Here is a 14854-nt window from a genome sequence, read left to right as displayed (position 1 = left end):
CTCTTTGAGATCGTAGATGGTACAAGACTAATCAAAATCAAGGGGCGGTGACAAGTTAAATTGCTTCAATTGTTAGAAAATTGGCAGCCCAACCCTGAGCTATGGCAATGAGTGCCATGGCCTAAGGCCATCATTTTAGAGGGCCCAAGACACTAAAAATTGGTCACATAAAAAATAATTGTCTCAAGTAGGGGGCAATCATAATTTCGTGCAAGTTGCACTTGCCTCAGAGGTTAGTTACGAGGAAGGCAAACATGTTGGCCGTAATAAGTTGGAAACTAGAGAAGAGTTAGGTTATCAACTCTAAATTTTATTATCACATTTATCCTAAGAATGAATTCTTTAAGACATTGAAGTTGGTAGGAGGTGGAGTGTTCACCTTGAAAACAATGAAGCTTATAATGTTCAAAGATATAGTTTGGTTCGTCCTATGATTGTTAGACAATTGTGAGTTTATTTGTAAGATATGACTTAAGTTCGAAGTTAAACGTAATTTAGTACCAATAAGCGTGTTTGATCGATTAAGCATGAGATAATGAAAATTTTGCATGATGCAAAGATATGCACACGAAGCATTTCAATCAGTTTCAATCAGAATATAAATTGATAAAAAATTATAAAAAAATTAATGTATTCAAACATTAATTTAAATTCAACTCACTTTCAATTAAAATCAATTTTTTTTCACCGCATAATCAAACACAAGCTTAATAACTGGTGCGAAAAAGAGTACAGACTTGCCATATATGCCTAATTTTGTTGAATAATGAAGACTATGATTGGCTTCCATTACAACAAAATTAAGTTTAAAATTTTAGACGAAATAATATCATTTATTATTGTTATTTTTATTTAAATTGTGTAGCTAAATGTTACAAAGCACATTTTTATCGAAATGCAAAAATACTCACTTGTCATCTTAATAGTGTTGGGTAAAAAATCAAGCCTCTTTAAGAAAATAAAATCATATAGATCAAATTTATTAATTATTCAATGAATTTAGAAAGTAGATTTGTGCTTATATTTAAAACTAGAGGAGTATGTAGTCAAAAAAAAAAACTCGAGGAGTATGAATTTCTTTTACAAACCACAACGATGTGTGATAGTTACGACAATACACCATATTATTTCATGTAGGAATCATCATTATTCAACATGACAAAGACATGAGTTTATTCTCAAATCGAAAAATATTTAGGTTGATACTACCATTTAGACATTTTATTTGGTCACACAATAAATACTGGAGTATGCAAGTGTGACCAAATAATATGACCAAATAGTTGCGAACCTAAAAGAATTGGTCTCTCAAACCAGAGCCAAGTTTGATAGTTATGGCAATATACGCCATATTATTTCACGTACGGATCATCATACTATCTAATCATTATTTTATCAATCCATCAAGCGAAATGGGCTTCTTCCAAAGTTTCAAAACATCACAACCTTTTCCTTTCCTCCAATTTCCAAATTTTTTCTACCTTGCGAGTGAAGCAAACACATTCAGAAGTGTCTCTTCTAAAGTTTTTCCCCCTCAGTTGGTGAAGTAATTGCGAGAGGAGAACAAACGGCGCGGCGAAAACATCCCCATATAACGAGGAGAAGCAAGACCATCAACAGATCGATTATAATCGGGGAGAATGAAAGCCTCACGTTCTTCACGAGGACCATTTTTAACATTGAAGGTTCCATACTTAACCAATTTTCCAACCCATGATTTCTTCTTAACTGGACTTAGTTGACCAGCATTCATCTTACTGCACAAGTACTCTTTCACTGCATGCAATCCATGCTCTACAACTTCTGGTGGTGGTGAACAAAGTGGATTCCCTTCGACACATAGCTTTTGAAGCTTGTTAAGGCAACCAAGTGAGTCTGGTAAGGACTTGATCTTGTTGTAGCTAATGTCAAGTTCAACAAGGGACAAGAGAAGTCCTATGGAGTAAGGAATAGAATCCAAGTATTGGAAGTTTTGACTCACATTTAGGATTTCAAGGTTGACAAGATTCTCTAGGTCTTCTGGGAGAGATCTTAGACAGTTGAGGCGTGCGTCAAGAACCCTTAGAGATGTCAGATGAGAAGTGGAGCGTGGAAGGTAAAGCAATTTGTTGGAGTTGATTGATAACTTCTTTAGGTTTAGTAGCTCATATCCTATTGTGTCTGGTAGTTGAATCAACTTGTTGAAATTTAAGTTCAATTCTTCTAATGCCCTGGTGAATCAAAGTTCATTAAACACATGTTAGTTAATTATAAATTTATAATCTTAAAAAATTAATGAATTACCATATACTAATAATATTTTTAATCAATAACTATTAGTAACTCATGGCATGAAATCGAAAAACTAAATTAATGAAACGTGACTCTATATAGAAGGTTGAAATTTGTTGTTTAGAGTCCTCAAGTGCGTTTGATCTGCTAAAAAACAAGGGATCAGACATGACAACTTCAACCGTACTGTGTTTGATTTTAAAACTGTTCCTAATACTGGATAAACATGGGTCAAAGGACAGGACAAAAACTGAATTTTTTGGTCCCTCACTGAACCACGATACGACTTTTTGTCCACCAAAATATCAAAATAACATTTTGTCCACCAAACATCGTACAACACAAAATTTGTTCAATATCTTAAACGTTTGTCTTGTACTGTTATGTTTTGTACTGTCATATACTATTTTGTCCAGTACAGTACTTACATGTTGCAAATCAGACAAACCTCAAAGTCTAACTCATAAATAAAAATGCGACAAATAACCTGCAATTCTCAATTGTCTTGGGAAGGAGGTGGAGGAGGTTGCCAGAGACATTCAAAAGCTTGAGCTTAGAGAGACAGCCAATGGAGTTTGGGAGGGACCTAAGTTGGTTTGAGTGCACATCCAACACCACTATGTTTAGCAGTCTCGCCGTTAACGACTCCGGAATATTCTGTCACAATATTAAATTAATCACACATTATACTCAAAAAAACATATATTTGCTGCATTATTTGAGAGTGTGGATGTTATGTATATATACTTCGAGTGTAGTTTTTTACTTTTGAAGTCTATATATAGCACTCCTTCAAAACCAATAAAAAAAACCTAGAAATGTGTAGGAGAGGCACATGAAACAACATGTATTATTATTATTATTATTACCTGAAGATTGTTGTTGGAGAGGTCCAATTTGCAAATGGTAGCTAAATTAAGAGAAGGGTTTGGAAGAGAGTCCAAGGACATGCCACTCAAATCAATTATTTGAAGCCTCTCAACTTCCTCTATTGAATTAGAATTATTATATTTGCTCCTCTCTGATGTATTTATCAACGGTTGCTGTAACCGTTGCTGTTGTTCGTACAACATCTTAACAATATATAATATATGTTGCTAGCTAGCTAGGTAATATATATGATGGATACACTTTTTTTGTGTTATTTTTTTTTTCACTTATAATAAAGCTTGATATGATAGAAATGAAGAGTAGAATTGAAAAAAGTTAGAGAGCAAAGAACAAGATTGATGATTGTGAAAGGGGAAATTAAGGGATGAGAGTGAGAAGTGAAGAAATGAGATATATAAAGGGAAAGTGAAGATGTAAGCGTACGGATGAGAAGGTAACTAGGGAAGTGGGAGGGCCACTTGTTGTTGTGATGTGTCAAACAGTACAAGAACCGTATACTTTGGGTTTGGGGGGTCACTTGCGTGGCTTCCTCACTTAATATTTTGATTAAGTCAACACTTCTTTGTCCCATGTAATTAGGGTGGAATGGAATGACTAGGGACCAACCTTCAAACCGGTTCAATTTTTTCTTATTTAAAAAATTACATCTCTTTTGCGTGGTACAACAATTAGTTCTGAGTATTGTGAAATTTAAATAGGTGTTATTGTATATTTAAGACAGAGATCGAATCGTGACCTTGAATAAATTAAAAGATATTTTCATAAATTATGTTTTGTGTCACGGTGTCTAATCCAATCAACTTTTATTGTACATGTATTTATTATATAAATTATAATTGTTTTGGACTAGGCGTGAGACCTAATCACCGAGGATCACCTCCCGCTTGTTGAATTCAGCCCAAATTGTCCAAAGGCCTAATAGTCCATCCTCCATCCTCGGATATGGGGACAAAAGGGTATAGATCCACGAGTATGTGCGGGTTCGTTTCCTACAGACGGCGTTAATTTGTGCAAGTTTATTAAGATCTAAATAAATTACTACTTTTTTCTAAAAGTTTAAACGCCATTAAACAAGACAAAGATATGAACACACTTGATTTTGTTTTTTTCCGACAAAGATGAAGTCTCTTGTTTATCATCCACTAATTGGGCCTTGATGTCTAATAAATTTAAGGTTTTATTTCAGTTTTAATCTTAAATTTTATAATTGTATGATTTTAGTTTTTTTTATAGATGAAATGACAAAATCATTAAAAACTCACACACACAAAATAAAGTAATTGGAGTTCGAACTTCGATCATGACATTCAACAATTTCGACATTTCTATCGTTGAGCAAATTTGTGGACCAAATGATTTTAGCCTTTAAATCTACCATTTAGATTTATCATTCCACTCATATTTTGACCAACTGAAGTGACATGGAATTTTTTAACACTTGTCATGTTCTATTGGACATAGTGAAAATTATTTCAATAATCATAAACAAAATTCATTTGTTGTTTGTTTGTTCTCTAGGCAGTTCAGTTCAGAGTCAGACCTCGTACACAAATGGCGATGATCATGCAAGTCACACCCTTTATCCCAAATCTCCAAAAGGGACATCCTCAAAACCTTAATTTTCCCAACAAACATTCATCAAAACTCATTTGTTGTTCCCTTAACAATTCAGACCATGTTGTGTCTCAGAGACTTGCACAACACTTCAATCCAAATATTCCCATAGAGAAAGCTGTCACACCTCCATCATCATGGTATACTCATCGCTCTTTCTTCCATCTTGAGCTCGATCGCGTCTTCTACAGAGGCTGGCAAGCTGTGGGTCAGTTAAAGTTTCAAACTTTTTCATTTTTCTCTATTGGGGTATTTCAGTTCTGCTTTCTTGTTCTTGCTGATAAATAATACAGAGTAAAACAAATTCAAGATTGTAGAATTTTTAATTTAATAATCAGTTTCATTGGTTTAGATTTTATAATATAAAATTATTCATTTAATTTTATGATGTATGTTGTCTGGTGAGATACCTTTGGAGGAAAGAAAGATGATCTAAGACCTGGATTGGATAAACAACTTAATTAAGTGCTTATGTATAAGCTATTTCTATAACAAAAGATAAAATCAAATTACTCTCATATAAGATATAACTTGTTTTTTATAAGCTATCCTAAAGAGCTTATTGTGGAAATAAGTTAAAAACAAGTCTTACAATTTAACTAAGTCAATTTAAATAGGCCTTGAATGTATATGACATGAGTGCATATGGTAATTCATTACTTACTTTTGATTAATTATACTTGATATGTATTCAGTGGTTTGTGTCAAGTCCATCACAGGCCCATTTGGATTGACTTATTTTTTAGGTTATGAAAAATAGCTTATGCAAATAAATAAGCTTTTATGTTAATTCAAAAGTTTTCACTAATAAAAATTGTATCTTTATAAGCTGTTTTTTCATAAACTACCTTGAAAAACTTATAATAATACATAAAAGGCTATTTATTTGCATAAGCTCAAAAATAAGTCAATCCAAACATGCCATAAGTACTATTCTGCTTATATTCATACTAAATTCTGATGTCATCACTAAGATAGATTAACTAAACTAATCCATGCTTTTTGAATTTTTGTTATCTTACAATTTGTCCTATTAGTTTTTTTGACAGCCAAAAGTTCTCATTTGTTTATCAGGATCGACGGAGCAGATAAAGGATCCCGGCGATTTTTTCACTGGAAGGTGGCTTTTTTTTGTTTTTCTAACATAATAGAAGTACATTGATTCCAGTTCTTGTTGTATTTACATATGTTGTCTAATTGCAGCTCCGTTTGGTTCTTGGAAGGGGAAAAGGATATTTAGTAGTGTACACTATTTATTTTCTTTTCTTCCGGATTTCTGAGAACCACATGGAGGATTAGTTATTGCAGACTGGGAGATGTGGAATTTGTGGTATGTCGTGATGACAGCGGGAATGTTCGAGCCTTCTACAACGTCTGTCGTCATCATGCCTCTATTCTTGCTTCTGGAAGTGGAAAAAAGTCCTGCTTTGTCTGCCCTTACCACGTAAGTTCGATACAACATTAAGTATTCTTACAAGCATTATTTTTATTCTCTTTGTCTAGCTTTCCTTCATCGATAATGGTTCTTACTATGATCCGATCCTTTCTCATTTTAGGTTTCTATTTTACTTCATTTTTTTCTTGTTTTGGAAAGTTTGATGTGAAAAGACAATCATTTCTGCAGGGTTGGACATATGGATTAAATGGAAATCTTGTTAAGGCAACTAGGATATCAGGAATGCGAGATTTCAACGGAAATGTATGCAGTTCTGTTCTATATTAAGTTATACAATTTATAATTCACATAAGGAAAAAGGTTGGCTGATTTCTCTTACCATGAAGGGTAGGATTTTGGTCTTATACCAATCAAAGTAGCTACCTGGGGGCCTTTTGTCCTTCTCAATTTGGAAAAGGAGAATCTTTCTCAGAAGGAAGTTGATAGTCATAATGTAGCAAAGGAATGGCTTGGTAGCTGTTCAGAAATACTGAGTACCAATGGCGTTGATTCTTCGTTAAGTTATGTATGTAGACGTGAATACACCCTTGAATGCAATTGGAAGGTATGACCTCTTGGCTTACCTTAAATTAATTCTTTTTCAGAGGTTTTGTTTATTACTTTGCCAATTTGGCACACTTTCATTTTGTTTATGATTACGTGAACGGAAATTTACTGGGTTTATGAAACTTTACCCTCTTTATTATTACACACATTGATATTTATTTAAGAATAATAGTAATTACTATTATTAATTTGATTCATGGAGGTGCTTAGACTTTGGTGGTTCTGCATCTTCTTTTTGCAGGTATTCTGCGATAACTACTTAGATGGTGGCTATCATGTTCCATATGCGCATAAAGGCCTAGCATCTGGTCTTAATCTTGATTCCTATTCTACCACAGTATGCTTTTTTACTGCTTCTCTTTTATAAAATCTCTTCAGTTTACATTCTACTATACTGTATAGTGTATAGCATGACAAATTGAATCATGTTATGAGACAGTTGTTTGAAAGAGTTAGCATCCAAAGTTGTGAAGGTAGCTCAGGGAAAAGCACAGAGAATAACGATCGACTTGGAAGAAAAGCCATATATGCTTTCATTTACCCTAACTTCATGATTAATAGGTTCTTTTTTTTTATTTGGGCAATTGGTTGATAATTTTTTCAGTGATGTTCTTGCTAAGAATTTGGTATTTTGTTTTGCAAATTAGCATGCTTTTATAACAAAGGGTGCTTGCTGGCCTGATAGGTATGGACCTTGGATGGACACCAATCTTGTACTCCCATTAGGACCCAACAAATGTCAAGTAATTTTTGACTACTATCTCGAACCCTCGCTACAGGTAATTTGTAGTTACATAAGCACATGTGTAATATTTGTACCATGATTCAGAATTTAGAAGAAACTCCAGAACCTAAAGAATATAACCTTTAGAGGGCGGTGTTGGTTGTTGATGACTAGGGTATGAAATTTTAATAAATGCAAAAGTTCAGTAGCTCAATTGGTAGTGGGATTCTAAGAATCATTGTACTTATCCCCGAGGTACAAAGTTTGAGAAGATCTAGCAACAGTTATGGTACTCCAACCCCGTAGTCAAGTTCAAAAACAGTGGAGGAGTAAGACTGTTAGAAAAAGTTGCTTTCGTATTTTGAATGACTATGAAAATGAATAAAAAACACTAATTTTCTTCCTTCCATGGAAGGTAGTGAAACCTCAAGCTTGCGTTAAGTAGAGCAATGATTTAATTGTAGTATATTGAATTTTCAGAAAAAAAAACCAGGATCTGCACTCATTTTAATGGGTCGATACTCGATAGTTCTTCATAGGATTGAGCCCTTTTTTTTTTTTATAGTTTTTAAGATTTCACTTGACGAGTTACAAGTTTAGGAATGCTTATCAGAATTAGGTCAATTCAAAAAGCTCAACGCATGCTGTCTTCTCTTTGACTGAGCAGGTTGACAAAGATTTCATAGAGAAAAGTTTACAAGATAGTGAGAAAGTGCAGGTACAAACATTGGTTTAGCAGACTTGATTAGAAAATTTCCTCAAGTTGCAACATACCTATTGTAATGCATTTGGTTGTTCATGAGCAGATAGAAGATATTGTATTGTGTGAAGGTGTCCAAAAGGGACTCCAATCCCCGGCGTATTCTGTTGGAAGATATGCTCCTAAAGTTGAGCAGGCCATGCACCATTTTCATTGTCTGCTGTATGAAAACCTGACAACATGAATCCCGTTGTTCATTATGGATGATAAATTGCCGCAGCAACCAACAAAATTTGCGAGCCATACTGGCAAATAAGGATCTGTCTGAATTTGAAATTGATGCATGGTATGCCACTACTCTACCAGAGGCTTCTATTTTAATTAAACATAATAAGTTGATGTGTATATATCTATAGTAGCGTTGGGTATCTCCTGCTGAACATGATAGTTATTTGGAAATATGCTTTTGTTAATTTTACTGCTCCAGTTTCAATTCTGATCATATGAACTGGGGGTTTGTCACATTATCTCTGCATGCAACTTCATAGATTAATCCTTGAAACTTGTGAGACACTAATAAATGACATACTCTCTATAAATTTTAACAGTGCTGCGTACCCAAGTCGTACTCTATCTGATCTCTTTAATTTTAAATAGTTTGTTCATGTAACTAAAAAAACTAATAGTACTACTAGAGAGACAAAACAGGTGCAAATCAATCAAAAACAATAGTAGCATCTAGAAAGAGAACATTTTGACAAGAAAAGGAAACAAAGAAATGGAAGAAAGCGAAGCAGAGTGGAGCAAGTTGACTCAGGAGTGCCTCATCAACATCCTATCTCGACTCAGCTCCTTCAACGAACGAACCTTCTCTTCACTCTCGCTGATGGACCCTCCAATTCGAGTCTAAGATCGGTTCCATGCTTCGATTTGTGGTTCAATGGACTCATATCTTCCTCGTTGCCCAAAGGTACAATCTTTCTTCCAAATTTGTCCCCTTTGTTTTTGTTTCCAGAATCTGCTTTCAAATTGGAAATTGGGTCTGAAATTGGGGTTCCCTTTAATCGCAATATGCCATTATTATTAATTAATATTGAATGTTTAATTTCATGTTTGGAGCAAGCAAAATTGAATTCAGCGGCATATAATTGATTTTGTCTTTGAGAGTTTCTTGATTTTAACTTCAAGCTAAAATTTGGAACTTTTGTCTCTACACTGATTTTTAGCCTTGAATTTATTTTTAAACTCACTTTCACATGAATGCATCTAAACATAAATCACTTTACATTTGATTCACTTTTATTCTAGAATTCTAGAATCAATTTTACAAAATCAATTCATTCAAGATCAATTTTTTTTATCCCAAAGCCAAACACACACTAATCATGCAAAGTGTTTTGTGCTGAATATAATAACATTGGAGCATTTAGCATTTATGTGTTTATGTGCATCATTTGTTTTGCTTTTTCTTTTGTTGCTTCGAACATAATTCAACTGTATTTCAGATGTCCAAATCTTGAGGTGTTGTCAATCAGAAGCTATCCTCGTGTTACTGATGATTCTATCTCTAAGATAAGATTGCTGTTGGGTGTCCAAATTTAAGGGAATTGGACATCAGCTATTGTTATGAGATAACTCATTAGTCATTAGCGTTGATTGGGAGAAATTGCTCCAACCTTAAAGTTCTCAAGAGAAATCTCATGAATTGGCTTGATGCCTTGATCCATCCCAACACGTAGGTATTGTTCCCGATGAATCTAAATGCTTGTCCGCTAGATGGAGATTCTGAAGCCACTGTTATTGCTAATTCTATGCCTCATCTAGAATGTTTAGAGATTAGTTTTTCCATGTTAATGGCTAAAGGCCTCAATTCGATATGTCAATTGTTAGGGGTGTCCTAACCTTGAGTACTTGGATTTGTCTGGCTGTGCTAACTTAACTAGTCGAGATTTTGCAAATGCATTGTCCGGTTTGTCGAGCTTGAAAGACTTCAAAAAGCCAAATTTCTACTACATACCATGGTCCGTCTATCACACTGAAAGGCCTCAGTTCGATATGTCAGGGGTGTCCTAACCCTTGAGTACTTGGACTAATCTAATTATTGGCAAACAAAAAGGAAATGTGAAGAACAAGATACAAACACAATAGAATTATTCAACAATTTAATAATAGAATTATTCAAGTGGTGAATAATCTACCTCGTAGTGTAGATGTCTAAAATAGCAGTCCAACAAGTAGGGTCTTTCAATAGGAGGACATTGAAGTGCATCATGCATAATGTATTTTGGCAGTTTGTTATCATCCCCTAAATATACTCTGCATTTTGTAGATGAATGATCGATGGCATACACATAGTTGTTTTCATAACCCCATATGTTTGGATTGCTCAATGCATAGTAGTTTCCAGCCGGAGCATGAAATAATGCAACGTTACCTAGAGTTTTCAATCTGACATAATTCATGGTTGAGAAGTCAATCTTGTACACATCAATTACTACATCAGGCTTAGTATGAACCATCAAAAGTTGTCCATCATCACAACTAACCAACCTTAGGCGTGATGAAGAAGTTACACCAGGAGTACTCTTCATTTCTAAAAAATTTATATTCATAGAATTTAAGTTGAGTACCCCTATGTTGGCCTTGTCGGTGACAACATATATAGTGTTATGCAAAACAACAAAGTCAACAAAGTCTATTCTAATAATATCATGCAAAATGAAGAGATAAACAAATATGACAAAACTACTCCTATAATTTAATTTCAAGTAACAATTTGATTTTTATCTTTTTTTTTTTACGTCATACTAGTCCGTTTTTCATGTTTAAATATGATATTTAAACTTCAAATATAGAATTTTCTTATGGGAGTACATGTGAAAAGCAAATTATAGATTTAAATCTTAAAATTCATATTTAAATATGGAAAAGAACTAAAATAACAGGAAAAAAAATATAAAAGACCAAAATATTACCTAAAATTAAATTAAGAAACTACGGAAGTAATTTATGAAAAAAGTATTCATTACCCTAAATCAAATGGATCAGATGTGTTATCTTCGCCAACTAAATCAGCAGAACGTGCATTTGCATTGGGAGAACCAGCCTCTAAATCACAATCTGTAGGAGGAGAATCCTTTGACAAATTCATAGTTCCGGAAACCAGTCGCAGGAAAGATGGCACCGTGTAATTACCAAATATCTCTCACTAGTCTACTATTCCAGTAGCATATCATCATAACGATTTGATATTAATACCAAGATCAAAACTTAGCTTTCGTCAACATCGATCAGTTTAGAAGGAAACTTCTTGGAAATTCATATTGTATTAGCTACCAGCCTATTATTCTGACCCCATATGTTTTTTATATATCTAGTCTAGATAAAAGAAATTTTGTATTAATCATAGGTGATTTATATTTAGGTATCTATATAGGGAAGTAAATGAATCCTCGCATCAAATTTTGTAATAATTGACCAGCTTGTTTGTTTCTTTGATAATTTTGTACGTTATCACAATGCAACACGTACAGAAGAAAATTCATGGCAATTTCACAACTGTTCAATTTTAACGGATTTTGTTTAATAAAAGAGTAATGATATTCAAACTCCCATTTTTGCCATTGGGTGTGCATAAAACCTTTTTGTTTACAAAATGTAGACGAACAATATTCAGAGTGTTTAAAATGTAGTTGTAAGGAATACTAACTATACACTTCCTATAAATTAGGAGCCAGGACAGAAGAGTATATTATAAATCAGATAATTGTGGTGATTACCAGCAGTATACTAAAACTTACACTCAATAGAAATAGAATGATACTGGTGCTCATTGGAACTTCTGTTGCGTTTTCTTAAAGGGAAATGTCTTTTAGTACGAAGACTAAATTAACAAAACACAACAATAACTTTATCATCACTGTGTGTTTTCCGCTAACCGCATTGCACAGGTTCGTGTGTTTCGCGATGTTGAAGACAGAACTACAATCAGTGGTGACTTATAATTTTTTTCCCGTTTTGAGCATATGCTTATTCAACCAAAATTACAAATCATTATCTAAACTTTTTCCTCCTTGAATAATGGGTCAAAAGTCTAACCCATGGAAAAATAAAATTTTACATGTTTAAACTGTAATGTATTACTTTTACAAAAAAAAAAATGGAAAAACAAAATTGAAACCATGATTAAGTGCACTAATTTTCTATTAAAAACAGGAACCGCTTCTGCTTCCTTATGTTTCACAGCTTGAACTCGTTCCTGAGGCAATTGTAGTTTCCCTTATCCTGCAGAAATAACCAAGAGTTATTTACATCATTCATTTTACACACTTTGTTCAATGCAGGGATTTTCAAATCCTTTATGCCATATGATGCAATTTCTCTAGGAGTTCAATCTCAGCAGCAATCAAGTAATTTGCATATCAACTCAATGTAAATAACAATATCAAAAGAACCTTGCATATACAAAACAGTCAAACAAAGATAAACCATTATACTGCTTTCAAAGAAAATTGAAATTTCAAAAACATCATTCACATAAGTTGCTACGGCGTACGATTATACCAAATTTTCTCATTGCATTAACACAAATAGCTAGCCAATACACTTATACAAGCTCCTGAGGGCATAGGTAGCAAGCAGACAGATAGGTCACGGTCACTAAGAAAATAATTATACATAATCTCTTGTACATGTCAATGCAGTAACTGCAACTTAATTTTTACAATGCATAGTGATTAACTGATTATTATATCTTAGCAGTTGTCAATAATCAATTGATAAAAAGAACAACTTATTGTCGCAAATATGTTTATTAAGAAAAGGCAGCGGTAGATTTAAAACAATACCTTACTTCTATCATTGACTTATCATGATTTTACAGAAAATTCAACATCAAACGCGATAATACCATTAAGAACAAGCAAAAGCAACATTACAAACCAAAACCAATAAAGAGAAAGTCACCATGCATACTATCTTTTCTATTGTTTGTTAATCATGCAAAAATATATCACAAGTGAATCATCCAATATGAAGGGAAAACCATAAATACAAGAAATACAGTTGAAAAAGCCATTGATTCATCATATCAAACCCTCGAATTGTATGAAATTGTTTCAATACTGGCAAGAATTGCAACAGTACCTAACCAGATCCAACGATGATGTTGTTAATTGGGATGAAAATGAGCTTGACAAAGAAGCCAACGAATCCCATCACAACGAAACCGATGGCAGTGCGCACGGCAACCTTGGAGAATTCTACAATAATACAAAATGAATAATAATAATAATAATAATAATAATAATAATAATAATAATAATAATAATAATAATAATAAAATTAAATAAAGAAGATCCATAGCATAGTATAGCATATCATAGCACAGAGATTGGAATGAATGAATGAAGAAAGTTATTAAACCTACCTTTGCGATCGGGTTTGTGGCAGCGCTTGACGAGTCTGACACTGTCCTTAGCGAATTCTCTGAGTGGATCAAAGACAGAATCAATGGCGTCCATTTTCGATCTGAGAATTCAATTTCCAGATCAAAATTAAAGATAACAGATTGAAAGAGAGGAAAAAACCCTAGCTAATAATTGAAGCCTCAAAAACCTAACTAGTGGAGAAGAGAAGTAGAAGATACCTTCAATTGAATCTGTGTGTGCGTGCGCGCTAAGGAGCTTTGACACTATGTTTTATTTATTTTCTCAAGAGAAGGGTTAAGGTTTTTTATTTATTTTTGACAATGGATTTTTTTTAGTGGCTTTAAATTTATAAATTCTTTTTCACTTTTTTAGAAAGAGTTTAATTGTTGTGCACTGTCGATGTAAAGATTTTTTACACGTACATCCAATCACTCATTGCCACATCATTTAATCAATGTGACAAATCATGTGTTTTTAATTATCATACATGATGTATCGGTATAATATTGGACGCATGTGCAAAATAACTTTACATTGACGATGCATATAAATTAAATTCTTTTAGAAAAGCTCATAGGGCATGTTTCAATTTTGTTATGACATGTCAGAAACATATAATTGGTTTGATAATTTATTTACTTTTTTGGAAAATATTGGTTTGAAAATTTAACTATTTAACTAGTTTAAAGACTCGTGCAAAGTCATTGATTTTTATTCGATATTTTATCATTATATTATGGTAAAAAAAATATTTAGAATAAAATATTTTAAAATATGTTATATAATATTGTTAAAATATAAGTGAAACTACTGTGCTATTTTTTATAAAACTTATTAAATGAATAAATTAGGTTTAATTAATCTTTTATTTTTCAATTAAGTTCTTTTTTTAGATGACGGTTAGTCAACAATAACGTGCCATATTACAATAGATCCTTAAATTACTTTTCATTTTATAAATAGATGACGATATCACGATGGTTATTTCATAATTCTAGTGTTTCACCGTTTGTAGAGTGTAGTTTTAAAAAATTACGGTGGATCACCGTAATTCTAGTATATTAACGCTATTGTATTAAAAACAAAAGTGAGAAGAAAGTTGTTAGGAAAGATTCGGTGAGTATTTGGTAATATTTGGTAACACAAATAAGCTAACTTACGGTTTTATTTTATCAAACAGAGCATTGATTTTATTTGTTTTTTTTTTCTTTCTATTTCTTCAA

At 33.0% G+C, this 14854-nt stretch overlaps 3 protein-coding genes and 1 pseudogene across 3 annotated transcripts; 2 read left to right on the top strand and 2 right to left on the bottom strand.

The window, feature by feature from the left end:
* Window positions 1-1043: 1043 nt before the first annotated feature.
* On the bottom strand, window positions 1044-3628 carry LOC123906055 (plant intracellular Ras-group-related LRR protein 6-like). Its single transcript, XM_045955903.1, has 3 exons — window positions 3141-3628; window positions 2759-2928; window positions 1044-2210 (listed from the first exon to the last, which is right to left on the bottom strand). The coding sequence occupies exons 1-3, from the start codon at window positions 3342-3344 to the stop codon at window positions 1535-1537; spliced, it is 1050 nt and encodes a 349-aa protein (XP_045811859.1). The 5' UTR covers window positions 3345-3628; the 3' UTR covers window positions 1044-1534.
* Window positions 3629-4624: 996 nt separating this feature from the next.
* Window positions 4625-8724, top strand: LOC123906052 (choline monooxygenase, chloroplastic). Its single transcript, XM_045955901.1, has 10 exons — window positions 4625-4984; window positions 5851-5896; window positions 6085-6220; window positions 6401-6475; window positions 6564-6776; window positions 7020-7115; window positions 7218-7339; window positions 7464-7557; window positions 8170-8220; window positions 8309-8724. The coding sequence occupies exons 1-10, from the start codon at window positions 4714-4716 to the stop codon at window positions 8444-8446; spliced, it is 1242 nt and encodes a 413-aa protein (XP_045811857.1). The 5' UTR covers window positions 4625-4713; the 3' UTR covers window positions 8447-8724.
* A 173-nt stretch (window positions 8725-8897) lies between these two features.
* LOC123906053 lies at window positions 8898-10934 on the top strand (annotated as a pseudogene).
* A 1321-nt stretch (window positions 10935-12255) lies between these two features.
* LOC123906051 (protein transport protein Sec61 subunit gamma) lies at window positions 12256-13936 on the bottom strand. Its single transcript, XM_045955900.1, has 4 exons — window positions 13850-13936; window positions 13631-13731; window positions 13348-13463; window positions 12256-12486 (listed from the first exon to the last, which is right to left on the bottom strand). Exons 2-3 carry the CDS (start codon window positions 13722-13724, stop codon window positions 13348-13350), a joined length of 210 nt encoding a protein of 69 aa, XP_045811856.1. The 5' UTR covers window positions 13725-13731; window positions 13850-13936; the 3' UTR covers window positions 12256-12486.
* Window positions 13937-14854: the final 918 nt, after the last annotated feature.

This window comes from Trifolium pratense, linkage group LG2, assembly GCF_020283565.1.
Source record: "Trifolium pratense cultivar HEN17-A07 linkage group LG2, ARS_RC_1.1, whole genome shotgun sequence".
Lineage (NCBI taxonomy): Eukaryota > Viridiplantae > Streptophyta > Magnoliopsida > Fabales > Fabaceae > Trifolium > Trifolium pratense.
This window is presented reverse-complemented; position numbering and strand designations above follow the sequence as displayed.